Source organism: Salmo trutta, chromosome 12, assembly GCF_901001165.1.
Source record: "Salmo trutta chromosome 12, fSalTru1.1, whole genome shotgun sequence".
Lineage (NCBI taxonomy): Eukaryota > Metazoa > Chordata > Actinopteri > Salmoniformes > Salmonidae > Salmo > Salmo trutta.
Genome location: NC_042968.1, coordinates 56,846,922 through 56,861,124, shown reverse-complemented (window position 1 = coordinate 56,861,124; position 14,203 = coordinate 56,846,922). Strand labels below are relative to the sequence as shown.

The window sequence follows — 14,203 nt, the reverse complement described above, 5'->3', positions numbered from 1 at the left end:
GGTCCAACAATTGACAGTTTGAGTTCCAGTACAGCCTATACTGTAATTCAGATCACCACTCATTCATCTTTGCAAAGCTTTTGTCGTCATTAATATTTGATGCTGCTATTTAAAAGCACATTTTTAAATGGGAAAGGCTCATTTTCATTTTCAAGTGAAAGCGAGCAACGCACGCACGCACGCACACACACACACACACACACACACACACACACACACACACACACACACCCAGAGTCTTGTACAGCTAACCTTGTGGGACACACAATTCAGTCCCATTCAAAGTCAAAATTGTCCTAACCCATACCCTAACCTTAACCCAAAAACCTAACCTTAACCCTAGCTCCTAATCCTAAAACGAACCGTAGCTTCTAACCCTTAACATAATTCTAACACACACACACACACACACACACACACACACACACACACGCACACACACACACACACACACACACACACACACACACACACACACACACACACAGCTTAATGGTAGTCATCCTCAGCAGTATTTTCGCTGGAGAGAGTAGAAGTGTGAATAAATTCTCCAAGTGACTGTACCTAAGACGCTGAGCTGCTGAGTGCATTATTAAAAACACCTCTTCGAAAATAAGCCTTGGTGTTTGGCTCGCCGTCGGGGGGGGGGGGGCTCTACCGTCCGCTCTGCAAGCTCTCTGCACTTTCTACTACGATAGTGGCGTGAACAGTTTTTTATCTTGTCCAGACGACGGAATGACCTTCCCCCTGGGAGCACGCATCCATCCCTTCCTCAAACGAAACCTTAGCTCACCGCAATCAGCAATCGCCTTTCTCTGGCTAATCTGGTCTGCGCTGTTCTGGCAGCTTTTACAGCAGGGGTTAGGCCAGGCCTGCTAACAGCAGCTTTGGTGTGTTACGGTTCAGAGTGGTTGTCTTTTAGTCTTCTTTTCTCTCTCTATCTATCCCTCTATATCCCCCCCATCTCTCGCTCTCTCTCTCTCTCACACTATAGGGAATAAGGTGCCAGTTTGGATACAACCTCTATGTGGAGTCAGGCTTCCCAGAGAGCCAGATACACAGGACTGTATAAAGCTTTATAAATAGCTTAGGAGAGAATCTCTCATGCCTTTTAACAGGTCTCTCTATCTGCTCTCTGCTGGCTGGAGTGGATATCCTGACAGAAACAAGCACGATTTGGGAAAGAGGCGAGATGCTTATTTAGACTACGACTGGGTATGATGGTACAGAGCTAGGTCTGTGCAGGAGGGAGAATAGGTATATGGTTGTACACTAGGCACAGCTTGGCTTGGCTCTGTGACGTTTGATCCAAATAGACCAAGACAGGCACTTTGCTCTGTCTCTGGTTTTCCCATCCCGCAGACCAGGGTTACGTAAACATTGTCTCTAGGAACACGTGTGCTGGCAACGTTTATATCCCGATGGGGACTGTGATAGGGCCTGAAGCCTGGGCCTTTTACCCAATAAGACAGGCAGGGAGAGGGAGGGAGTGAGAGTGGAGGATGTATGGAGGAGACCAGGGAGGACCCAAAGGTCGAACGGTCTCTGCCCGCTCCAGGCCCAGCTCTGACTTGCTGTGATGGATTGAAACCTCTGGTGTCATCTCTTTCTATCCCCAATTGGGGGTGACCAAGGACGTCAGTAAATATTACTTTGTTGAGTCGTTTTGGTTCACTGAACTGAATTGTTTTTATTTTCTTGTGTTCTCTCTCTCTCGTCTCTCTCTTTCCGTCTCTCAGGGTGATTCAGGTGAAAGCGGAGAGCCTGGTCTTCAGGGAGAACTTGGCGGACCTGTAAGAGAATCGAAAGAACCCGCACACTAACATCATCATTCAACAGAACAACACTCTCACCACAGCACTACACTACAGCACTGCAGAACCCTACAACTGCCTCTCCACAGAAGAGAAAGAATTACACTGCTGCATATGCAATAATTGCCAGATTCATTCATGTATTACAACAGATATAATGAGACTATTCCTCTGCTATTGAGAAAATTGCATAATTCAATACACAGTTTTGAAATTACAACTTCACCATTAGCGTAACAATACCTGAATCAATTCAATTTGAATTAAAACCATTATAAAAGAAAGCCTACCAACCACATGGAGTGTGTTAAGCACATCCCTACTGTGCGTTGACATGAACACATTATTGACACACTAACACTGGTGACACACTCATAAAAACACTTTTGACACACTGTTGACACACTGCCCCACTGTCACAGGGCCCAAGAGGAGAGCGAGGAGAGAAGGGAGAGGGCGGTCCCGCTGGCTCTGCTGGACCCCCCGGCCCTAAAGGTCCCCCTGGAGACGACGGTCCTAAAGGAAGTCCTGTAAGTCCTGGTTACACGTCTCTGTAGAGTCACATGTTACCCATATTGCAGTTGAGTCCTGTTACTGCCATGTGAATGTATTCCAATGGACGTTATGGATTTCTAACGAGTTGTCAGTGGAAGGCAAAGTAAGAGGGATTCCCTTTATGTGTTAATAAATGATCCCCAGAGTCACTCTAGATACTGAGCATTTTGTTTGATTTCATTTCCAGGGTCCAAGTGGTTTCCCTGGTGATCCTGGTCCCCCTGGCGAGATCGGACAGGCCGTAAGTCACTGAAATGTTACCGTAACGCTTTGGTACCAATTGAAATGTTCAAAATCCCAAACTGTGCTCTATCCACCCAACGTTTACGCAACTTTTACGACGTCTCTTTTTCTCCTCCTCCCAGGGTTTAGACGGTCCTCCTGGTGACAAGGGAGACGACGGAGAGGCTGGTCAACCTGTGAGTCTCACCTAACGCATTATTACACCTGTCTAACGACGAACAAGCAATAACAAACTCGAGCGTGTCTCGTATCTGAAGGGAACTACAGTAAACATGCGGTGCGGTACAAGAGTTTTTAGCGCCGCGTCGCTCATTCCTCCAGTGACTTTTTTTTGCTCTCATCCCGTAATGTGAACCGTATCCTTTCTCACCTCCTAGGGTTCCCCTGGACCCACCGGAGAGTCAGGTCCTTCTGGCCCACCAGGGAAGAGAGGCCCCCATGGAACAGTTGGACCCGAGGGCAGGCAAGGAGAGAAGGGAGCCAAGGGAGAGTCTGGTCTGGAGGGCCCACAGGGAAAGACAGGCCCAGTTGGTCCTCAGGGAGCACCTGGCAAGCAAGGTTCTGAAGGTCTCAGAGGTATCCCTGGCCCAGTTGTGAGTACAACCTTATTTCATACGTTTACTTCTTTGTGTCATAGCCATTACAGTTACTAGGGGCAGTAACTGTGGATGTCCACAACACACATAGATTTGCATAGTGACACACGCTATTACTACAAAGCCATTACTAAAGCACACGCTATAGGCATGAGGTCATAATACCAATATTGCATGTGAAGATCAGTGGGTTTAAAGCATTGACTCTCTGAATGACTCTCTGAATGTTTGCAGGGGGAACAAGGTCTTCCGGGTTCTTCAGGCCCTGACGGACCTCCTGGACCTATGGTGAGGACAACTAACCTCTCACCCTTGACCCTGGGTTGTTTGATGTCACAGGATTCACAGTACCTTGTCTTATTGGGTCAGACATGTAATATCCCTCCCTCTCTACTCTTCTTCCTTCCTTCCGTCCCTCTCTACCCCTATCCCATTATATTTCCATCTCTCTCTCTACTCCTCTCTCCCACGCAGGGTCCTCCAGGATTACCCGGTTTGAAGGGAGACTCTGGTATTAAGGGTGAAAAGGTGAGCCCCCTGTTTCAACAGATTATTGACCACATGTTGTACACTGTCCATATTACAGTGAAATATTGACATCAATACCTGTTGCATGCATGGCTGAATATCACATACGGTATTGATCTTCCACTGTTAATGAGGTTGATGTCTAATAGCCCATAGGGATACAGGTGAAACGTGTCGATAGAGATACTGTGTATTGCATACCTTACACATTCAAGTTAATGATAACTGACTGCTCTGTGTTCAAACCTATTGATTGTCTATCTGGTATCAGCTCCAGAGCAGTGAGTCATCACACTAATGCGATAAGATTGACAGAGAGACAGACGTGAGTAATTCGATGTTTGATTGATTATTGAAGTAAGTTTATTGATCTGTATGTTTATGATACTCTCCTCAGGGCCACCCTGGTCTTATCGGTTTGATCGGGCCCCCAGGTGAGCAGGGAGAAAAGGGTGACAGAGGTCTGCCAGGCCCCCAGGGAACATCAGGACCCAAAGGAGACAATGTGAGAGCACTCAAACAACATAGAATATTATAACAAGAAGAATACTCACATACCAAACGTTATAGCAAGGCTCCAACTCAGCCTGACATTAGTTAATCTAATAGGTTTAACATGTTTTGGTTTGGTCTGGCATATCGTGGATCATATCAAGTCATTAAACAGCACAGTAAAATGTTTGATCACAAAATGATGACAAGAATAATACTTTTTTTTCACCCTCTCTCCTTCCTCTCTTTCCTCCCTCTCCCCCTCCAGGGTATTGCTGGCCCCTCAGGTCCTCTTGGTCCCCTGGGACCCCCAGGATTACCCGGTCCTCCTGGACCTAAAGGAGCTAAGGGATCATCGGTACGTGTCCCCGACAAACCACCATGTCCCTCTCTAAACCATGTCACACTGTCCCCTCTAAATCATGTCCCACTGTCCATATAAGTTGTGTATGTGACCCGCTAAAGTCTAAACCATGTCACGCTATACATAGACGCTGTGTTGTGTTCTGTCTTCCTCAGGGTCAAACTGGTCCCAAGGGAGAGACCGGTGTTCCTGGACAACCAGGGCCTCCTGTAAGTTATCGCCACGATTGTGTGACGTCATTGCATGTTGTTTTATAGTTCCATATGTTGTATGTGTTACTTTACAGAAACTATACGCACAATTATTAATTGAGTAAACTGAACTTTGCTATATGACGGTTTAGAATACAATAATATACTCCCACTTAAAACCACTCTCTTCTTCCACTCTTCTCACCTCCTTCCCTCCTCCTCTCCCCCTCTCTTCCTTCTCCACCTCCACAGGGTCCTCCCGGTGATGTCATCCACCCGCTACCCATGCAGTCGAATCCCAAGAGGAGCCGCAGGAACATCGACGCCAGCCAGATGATGGACGAGGCCAACGCCGATGCCAACTACAAGGACTACGACGACGGCATGGAGGAGATCTTCGGATCCCTCAACTCCCTCAAGCTGGAGATCGAGCAGATGAAGCACCCGCTGGGAACGCAGGGCAACCCTGCCCGCACCTGCAAGGACCTGCAACTCTGCCACCCCGACTTCCCCGATGGTGGGCATGGAAAATCTGAAATTCCAAATCTGACGTGCTCAGATTGTGTTCTGTTAATACATTATGTTAATAAGTCTTTGGGTGATATAGCCCAGGAGTAATCCGACTTTGTATGAAAAAGACGCCCAGAGCACGTTGTTAAGTATCTATCTTAGACAAGTGAATACGATGTGAATGCCAAGGGTCAAGTGTCATTATAGTGGACTTAAGTGGGATAGAGAAATAGGAAATATCATCAAAGAAATTCTTGATGGCTAATCCTGTCATTGCGGTGTAAGTGCGCTAAAGAGTATGCCCTCTCTTGAAGGCTAAATCATGCTAATTTAAACGTTGAATGACCTCTGATGAAAACGTTTCTAATTGTTAAGGTTCCGTCCTTCCCCCTCTCCTTCCCTCTTCCCCTTTTTCTCCCCCCCCCCCCACACACCCCCTATTTTTGGTTGTTTTCAGGTGAATACTGGATCGACCCCAACCAGGGTTGCTCGAGGGACTCGTTCAAGGTCCACTGCAATTTCACAGCAGGAGGAGAGAGCTGCATCTACCCTGACAAGAAGTCTGAAGGGGTAAGTCATGGTGCTTTTACATACAGAACTGGTAAAATGGTCACATTTTGAGAGCCAGTGATAGAAATTCAATGGGAGAACATGCTTAAAATGAATGCTTACACATTTCAAAGGTTTTGGTTGATATAATGAGGGAAATACACATTCTTAAAAGCAGGCATGATGGCCTCCTGAGTGGCGCAGTGGTCTAGCTGTGTCACTAGAGATCCTGGTTCAAGTCCAGGCTCTGTCGCAGCCGGCCGCGACCGGGAGACCTATGGGGCAGCGCACAATTGGCCCAGTGTCGTCCGGGTTAGGGGAGGGTTTGGCCGGCAGGGATGTTCTTGTCCTATCGCGCACTAGCGACTCCTGTGGCGGGCCGGGCGCAAGGCATGCTGACACGGTCGCCAGGTGTACGGTGTTTCCTCCGACACATTGGTGCAGCTGGCTTCCGGGTTAAGTGGGCATTGTGGCTGGGTTGTGTTTCGGAGGACGCACGGCTCTCGACCTTCGCCTCTCCCGAGTCTTTACAGGAGTTGCAGCGATGAGACAAGACTGTAACTACCAATTGGATACCACGAAATTGGGGAGAAAAAGGGGTAAAAAATACAAATAAAAGCTGGCATGATGATATTTCTGGTTGATTGAAATAGTGTGTTTAATTTGTGTTGTATCTACAATGTTCTGTCAACTGTTCCCTATTTGATTGACAGGTTAAATAACAAACTGTATGCTGTGGATAAGTGAATGTAATTGTTCTTCTTCCCAGGCCCCAGGCAAACTACTGTGCATATAAATCATATATACCTCTCTTTTGACAGTACTGCATAATCACATAACACCTCCTCCTGTGCCTACACACATCATGTTTCATTATTACCTTACTTGTAGGGGTGTAATATCAAGAGGATCCTCCAAGCCCCTAGGGGGCAGTCACTCCCATGTAAGATGCTTGGTGTTGCACACTGCTGACGTCATGAGTTCAATGAATATATTTGGGGCAGTCACTCACTGTCAAAGGAGAGTCAACTATTCACACACATGCACGCACCATCACACACAGGTGTATAAACACATCCGTTTTCCCGAGCCATCCTCTAGTTAAGTGTCAGTAGCTTAGTGTTGTGCCTGGCCCAAAAGCTTGAAATAGGTTATGGCAGGTTACAGGCACCCAGAGAGGATTCTGCTGCTGGCTGATTATGCATGGAGAACAGGAGAGAAGATGAGAGGAGAGGAGAAGTAAAACACAGGAAAGTTTGTCAGTGACAGGTCAGGGAGATCTGTAATGGCTTTCTGCTACAGGACATGTTAACGATTCGCTGGCACGCTGAGGCACAGAGGAGCAGGAGTTTGCATAAGTTCAGAATAATGAACCTGCCTTTTTATAGCCAGGGAGAGCGATGGGCCAGTGGGATGGTCTCGTTGGTGTAGAGGGGAGAGAGAGGACATATGAACAGAGGCCCTGACATTGACATACACACATGTGGGCACCTGCGCACGCACACACACACACCCTCTCTCTCTCTCCTTCCCTGCTAGCCTGAGACACTGTATCCCTAGATAGATAGATAGATAGATAGATAGATAGATAGATAGATAGATAGATAGATAGATAGATAGATAGATAGATAGATAGATAGATAGATAGATAGATAGATAGATAGATAGATAGATAGATAGATAGATAGATAGATAGATAGATAGCAGAGGGGGGAAAAAAGAGTCAAGCTCAAATCAAACTAAGTTTTGTTATTTGCGTGAACAAGCGTGGACACGCTGGAATTTGAATGCTCTGTAGTGAATAAGAGAAAATGCACTTCAAAAAGTATATTTTCCTTGCGTCTACGCGAAGCAATGCTGGTAAAGTAAGCGGATAAATAGCCAGAAAATAAACTTTGTGAATTGTTATGTCTGGAATTGTGACACACACATATATTATTATATATAAACTCAGCAAAAAAAGAAGCGACCCTTTCGTAAAAATCCAAATAACTTCACAGATCTTCATTGTAAAGGGTTTCAACACTGTTTCCTATGCTTGTTCAATGAACCAAAAACAATTAATGAACATGCACCTGTGGAACAGTGACACTAACAGCTTACAGACGGTAGGCAATTAAGGTCACAGTTATGAAAACTTAGGACACTAAAGAGGCCTTTCTACTGACTCTGAACAACACCAAAAGAAAGATGCCCAGGATCCCTGCTCATCTGCGTGGATGTGCCTTAGGCATGCTGCAAGGAGGCAGGAGGACTGCAGATGTGGCCAGGGCAATAAATTGCAATGTCCGTACTGTGAGACACCTAAGACAGCACTACAGGGAGACAGGATGGACAGCTGATCGTCCTCGCAGTGATAGACCACGTCCGTACAGCACACCTGCGGGACAGGTACAGGATGGCAACAACAACTGCCCGAGTTACACCAGGAACGCACAATCCCTTCATTAGTGCTCAGACTTTCCGCAATAGTCTGAGAGAGGGTGGACTGAGGGCTTGTAGGCCTGTTGTAAGGCAGGTCCTCACCAGACATCACCGGCAACAACGCCTATGGGCACAAACCCACCGTCACTGGACCAGACAGGACTGGCAAAAAGTGATATTCACTGACGAGTCACGGTTTTGTCTCACCAGGGGTGATGGTCGGATTCGCGTTTATCGTCGAAGGAATGAGCGTTACACCGAGGCCTGTACTCTGGTGTGGGATCTATTTGGAGGTGGAGGGTTCGTCATGGTCTGGGTCGTGTGTCACAGCATCATCGGACTGAGCTTGTTGTCATTGCAGGCAATCTCAACGCTGTGCGTTACAGGGAAGACATCCTCCTCCCTCATGTGGTACCCTTCCTGCAGGCGCATCCTGACATGACCCTCCAGCATGACAATGCCACCAGCCATACTGCTCGTTCTGTGCATGATTTCCTGCAAGACAGGAATGTCAGTGTTCTGCCATGGCTAGCGAAGAGCCCGGATCTCAATCCAATTGAGCACGTCTGGGACCTGTTGGATCGGAGGGTAAGGGCTAGGGCCATTCCCCCCAGAAATGTCTGGGAACTTGCAGGTGCCTTGGTGGAAGAGTGGGGTAACATCTCACAGCAAGAACTGGCAAATCTGGTGCAGTCCATGAGGAGGAGATGCACTGCAGTACTTAATGCAGCTAGTGGCCACAGCAGATACTGACTGTTACTTTTGATTTTGACCCCCCCTTGATCAGGGACACATTATTCCATTTCTGTTAAGTCACATGTCTGTGGAACTTGTTCAGTTTATGTCTCAGTTGTTGAATCTTGTTATGTTCATGCAAATATTTACACGTTAAGTTTGCTGAAAATAATGCAGTTGACAGTGAGAGGACGTTTCTTTTTTTGCTGAGTTTATATATATATATAGTTAAAAAGTGCCTATTTAGTGTTGATACGTTTAACTGCCAGTGCCAATAATAGGCCTACGTATTTGAAAACAATAGCATTATCCCTAGCTTTGTTGATTTAGAGCACAGGCATATAGCCTAGGCAGGCTACGGCTGGGAAACTCCAGGAACTCCGAACTCCAAGAGAGAATGCTGTTATGTAGAAAGAACGAGACGAGCTAAATTCTTTATAACCTGATAGGGTGTATTAGCTACAACTCCCCTCACATTCCTGAGCCAACATAACAAGAGGCAGGTACGGTGGCTCCCATAGGACATATAAGGTGAGTCAAAAGGAACAGAACAATAATTCACAAGCTCCCCCCCCCCCCCCCCGGTGCTCGCGTCGATCTGAAGGTGCCTTTCAAAACAGCATGATGTGTTTAATGTATGCTGTCTCCCAGCGTTAATTGTTCTCCAGCAGAACATTCATGAACACATTAAGGCATTGATGACAAGCCTTGTATAAACCCTGCATCAGACTCATCTAGCTCATTAGTGAGCAAGCCATAATATTCAAATGATTGTTGTTGAATAAGTCTATCACACTGGAGTACTACTGGTCATTTAGTCTGATGCAGATCTTAATGGGGAAAAAACAAAGATATTAATTGTTGGTTAGAAAGAAGCAAAAGCTGAACAGAATTTAAAAATAATAATAATTCTAGACGTTTTACAGCTTTTAAATTGAAAAGTGACTTATTGTTGGCTCTACAGCGAAAGCTTAACTGGCTTTAAATGAAAACCATAAAAACAAGCCACCTACTCGTCTCATAATAAACAGCAGAAGCTTAAACCATAAAGTATAGTCACTTCTGTATGGTTGTAGAGCAAAACACTTAGCAGAAGGGAAAATGGGGCATTTGTAAGGCGGTCCCTTGGAGGCTAACGGCTGCATCCGAAATGGCACTCTATTGCCTTGATAGTGCACTACCCTGGTAATGCACTATAATGGGAATAGGGTGTAATTTGAGATGCAGCCAATGTCTCCTAACTAATCACTGTGTACTCATTAATATATTATCAGTAATTAGCTGCCAGACAATGTTTATACAAAACGCCATAATGGCTTACTAAGCCTAAGGTCTTTTACACTGTCCCGGGCTGTTCGGTGTCACCCGATACTTCTGCAGGTCTGGCAGACACTACAGAGAGCCAAGGAAACGAGGGAGGGGTGGAGGGGACGAATGAAGGATGAAGCATTTCTTTTTTTCAGGAGGCTGTTCTTACTGTTTTTCTTTCTTTAACCTTCGTTTTTTCTCCTCCTCCTCCTCCTCCTCTTCCCCCCTGTTTCGCTCCCTCCGTACCCCAGACTAGGCTCACATCCTGGGTAAAGGAGATCCCTGGCTCCTGGTTCAGTGAATTCAAACGTGGTAAACTGGTAAGCCCCCCTGACGCCCCCCTTTCCCCCGTCCCCTTCCCTTTTTCCTGAACAGCTCATCTCATATTTTACAGAGCAAAATGGCAAAATGGCCCAAAGACGCCCCAGGCTCTTGGTATAGTCGCTACAAGCGAGGTTCCATGGTAAGTGGCACGCCCGCAGGTCTCTGGAGGCCCAGCAAGAGTGACTCCTTGCTGGGTCTCTGAGGGCCTAAGGGCCCTGCATGGTTCTAGGTTCTGGTTCTGGTACTGGTCAGTACTGGTTCTGCATGGATCCTGTACTGCTTGGTACTTGTCTCTGACTGGCACTCTGGCTTGTGGTTGTGGCGACACTGCTCTGCATGGTTCAGCATGATCAAGCTCAGCTCACCTTCAGTAAGACATACAGCTGTAGGTGACACCTCCTCCCAGAAAAGAGGGAGACAGAGTTGGTGGAGCAGGCACACACATAGACATTCTTTACCATGGCAACTTGTAGAAATGTCAATAGAAATTCAATAGAAAAAGGTAAGTGTAGTACAAAATGTCATTGAATGTTGCCATGGAAAGGTATGACTAAATGCATCCACTCAACCTGACTACCTCTGAAGTTGGAGCATGTCACCTAGAAGTGACTGAGTGCCTTGACAATCTCCCAGTTAGACACACATTTTCCATTTAAACACAGTAACAACAACTACTCCTATTGACCTCTGCGGTTTGACTCAGATGCATACTGTATAAATACATACCTATTCATAAATAGGTATGTATCTATAGTGAAAGCTACTCACAGGAGAGTGATTAGAAACCGTTTTGTTCCTGCTACACTCATTTCACACACTCACTTCCTCATTCACTTCCTCATTCACTCTCACATCAGGATTACGGTAGGTAACAACACAGATTCAATGTGAACAGGTGAACAAAGGTCAGGCACTTAGTCACTCTCCCAGGGGCTTTTGGGTACTCAGCCACTTTTGACTTGCGGCTCTGGTGAAGAGGTAATGTTTCCATGGCGATGTAGGGCCGGTTCTACACGCAGATTCTGCGGGGCGGGGGGGGGACAGACAGGAGCAGGGGAGGACCTACCGAGATCCTCTCTGAGTATTTGGACACTCACAGGGGTGAATGGTACTACTCCCTTTAGGAGCCACTGATGAACAGACACTCATACTAGACATAATGGACATAGTTATCATCCTTTAATATTTCCATTCTCCCTATATGGCCACCTTGTGAGTACTTGAAAATATATATAAACGCAACATGCATCAATTTCAACGATTTTACTGAGTTACAGTTCATATAAGGAAATTAGTAATTTAAAATAAATAAATGAGACCCTAATCTATGGATTTCACATGACTGGGCAGGGGCAGAGCCATGGGTGGGCCTACGCCCTCCACCCACTGGAGAGCCAGGCCCAGCCAATCAGAATGAATTTTTCCCCACAAAAGGGCTTCATTACAGACAGAAATACTCCTCAGTTTCATCAGCTGTCCGGGTGACTGATCTCAGATGATCCTGCAGGTAAAGAAGCCAGCACAAGTTGCACCTGTGTAATTTGACCTTTATTTAACTAGGCGAGCCAGTTAAGAACAAATTCATATTTACAAAGACAGCCTACCCTGGCCAAACCTGGACCAGTTGTGCGCCGCCCTATGGGACTCCCAATCACAGCCGGTTGTGATACAGCCTGGAATTGAACCAGGGTCTGTAGTGAAGCCTCTAGCACTGAGATGCAGTGCCTTAAACCGCTGCACCACTCGGGAGCCCACCCAGTGATCATGCTGTTTATTTAGCTTCTTGATATGCCACCCCTGTCAAGTGGATGGATTATCTTGTCAAAGGAGAAATGATCCCTAAAAGGGATGTAAACAAATTTGTACACAAAATGTGAGAAAAATAAGTGTGTTGTTCATATGGAACATTTCTGGGATCTTTTATTTCAGCTCATGGAACATGGGACCAACACTTTACATGTTGCGTTTATATTTTTTGTTCAGTATACAACATGTACATAGGATTTGATTACTTCCTTCTCCTAGTAATTTGTAATGTCCATTGTTGTCCAGTTTGTATTTGTGTGTGTGCGTGTGCGTGTGAGAATATCTATACACACACACACAAAACACACACACCAGTGGCTCCCTGCTCCTACTGCACGCGCTTGGCTCTTGGTCTCAGTCAGTCCTGTTTGTCTGAAAGAAGAAGAGAACCCTGTGGAACTGATGGTGGAACACTGCTGGTTGGTATGGAAACGGATCTCCACCGTAATAGTTCAGTGGCATCACACCAAAGACTGATGTTACCACATGTGTTACCTGACAGATCATCAGCCGTTATTAGTAACCATTAGAGCCAAACTACATTTGCTTAGTGTTCACATAAACAAGGCAAATTTGGCAAATTCTACATTTCACAAACCGATTTAACTAAAGCATTATTAATTTCATTAAGACAATTTTGTTTGTGCATAATGTTTTATTATTTCCTAATGAGCTTGTTTAAAAAAACAGAGAATGTCCATTTCCTTAATTAAAGCTCAAATGTTTAATTGCGGATACAGTGGCTTCTCGATTGAGAGTTATCGTCACTTGTTCATTGCTTGTAGACTGCTATCCCTACAGAACCATTGTAATCTTTCAGCAGAGAATAAATCAGTCAGTATCTAATGCCCCAGAGCCTGTGGATTAGAGCTCATGTTGTAACCCCTGTCTGCCTTACTGTTCGTTAGACAAAGGCTTACTCCTAGAGCCCCAGACAGTCAGACAGACCCCATAATACAGCAACCCTCTCCACCAATCCCAAAAGTGGCTGACGACGGCCTATATAGTTCACTCTAAAGGAGGTAAATGGGATACAAACCTCTGATATATCCCCCCCACCTGATTGTGTCGTCTCTGAGGAATCGAGACGATGTCCTACTCCTGTAGCGTCACCATGAATTATGGGTAATGAAGCGTAACATGCTTTCTGGAGAGGCGCCGGACGTCGTTGATCTCCTTAACCATAACCCCCCCCCCTCTCTCTCCCGAGCAGCGGTGAAAGATGGGACGAATGCGCGTCGCGGTCCACTGCACCGACCTAATTGACATCCCACAATTCTGTCAGGCCAGCCGTAGCATCGGAGAGGGAGAGGCAAGGAATGTTGACCTGTTTGAGTGACAGGCGCTGTGACGCTGTGTCACCAACACAGCGTTGCTGCAGACACCTGCAGTTGTTAAAGGCTGCTGTCTGCAAACGGTGACGACGACACTCATTTTACATATGAGTCATTTGGCAAACGCTCTTATCCAGAGCTACTTACAGTTAGTGCATTCATCTTCAGATAGCTAGGTGAGACAACCACATATCACAGTTAGTGCATTCATCTTCAGATAGCTAGGTGAGACAACCACATATCACAGTTAGTGCATTCATCTTCAGATAGCTAGGTGAGACAACCACATATCACAGTTAGTTCATTCATCTTCAGATAGCTAGGTGAGACAACCACTTATCACAGTTAGTTCATTCATCTTAAGATAGCTAGGGGAGACAACCACATATCACAGTTAGTGCATTCATCTTAAGATAGCTAGGGGAGACAA

General features: G+C 45.9%; 1 protein-coding gene across 2 annotated transcripts in view; it reads left to right on the top strand.

The window, feature by feature from the left end:
• The window catches only part of LOC115203847 (collagen alpha-1(XI) chain), a 142,126-nt gene that overhangs the window by 123,529 nt on the left and 4,394 nt on the right, over positions 1-14,203 (top strand). Inside the window, exons 46-58 of one of the 2 annotated variants that reach the window (XM_029768881.1) lie at positions 1,740-1,793; positions 2,237-2,344; positions 2,557-2,610; positions 2,735-2,788; positions 2,990-3,205; positions 3,443-3,496; positions 3,683-3,736; positions 4,134-4,241; positions 4,497-4,586; positions 4,748-4,801; positions 5,036-5,300; positions 5,751-5,863; positions 10,704-10,772. In XM_029768881.1, coding sequence (XP_029624741.1) covers positions 1,740-1,793; positions 2,237-2,344; positions 2,557-2,610; positions 2,735-2,788; positions 2,990-3,205; positions 3,443-3,496; positions 3,683-3,736; positions 4,134-4,241; positions 4,497-4,586; positions 4,748-4,801; positions 5,036-5,300; positions 5,751-5,863; positions 10,704-10,772 — 1,293 coding nt within the window. Of the gene's footprint in view, positions 1-1,739; positions 1,794-2,236; positions 2,345-2,556; positions 2,611-2,734; positions 2,789-2,989; positions 3,206-3,442; positions 3,497-3,682; positions 3,737-4,133; positions 4,242-4,496; positions 4,587-4,747; positions 4,802-5,035; positions 5,301-5,750; positions 5,864-10,560; positions 10,630-10,703; positions 10,773-14,203 lie in introns of both variants that reach the window. The other variant, XM_029768880.1, reaches the window with a different exon arrangement.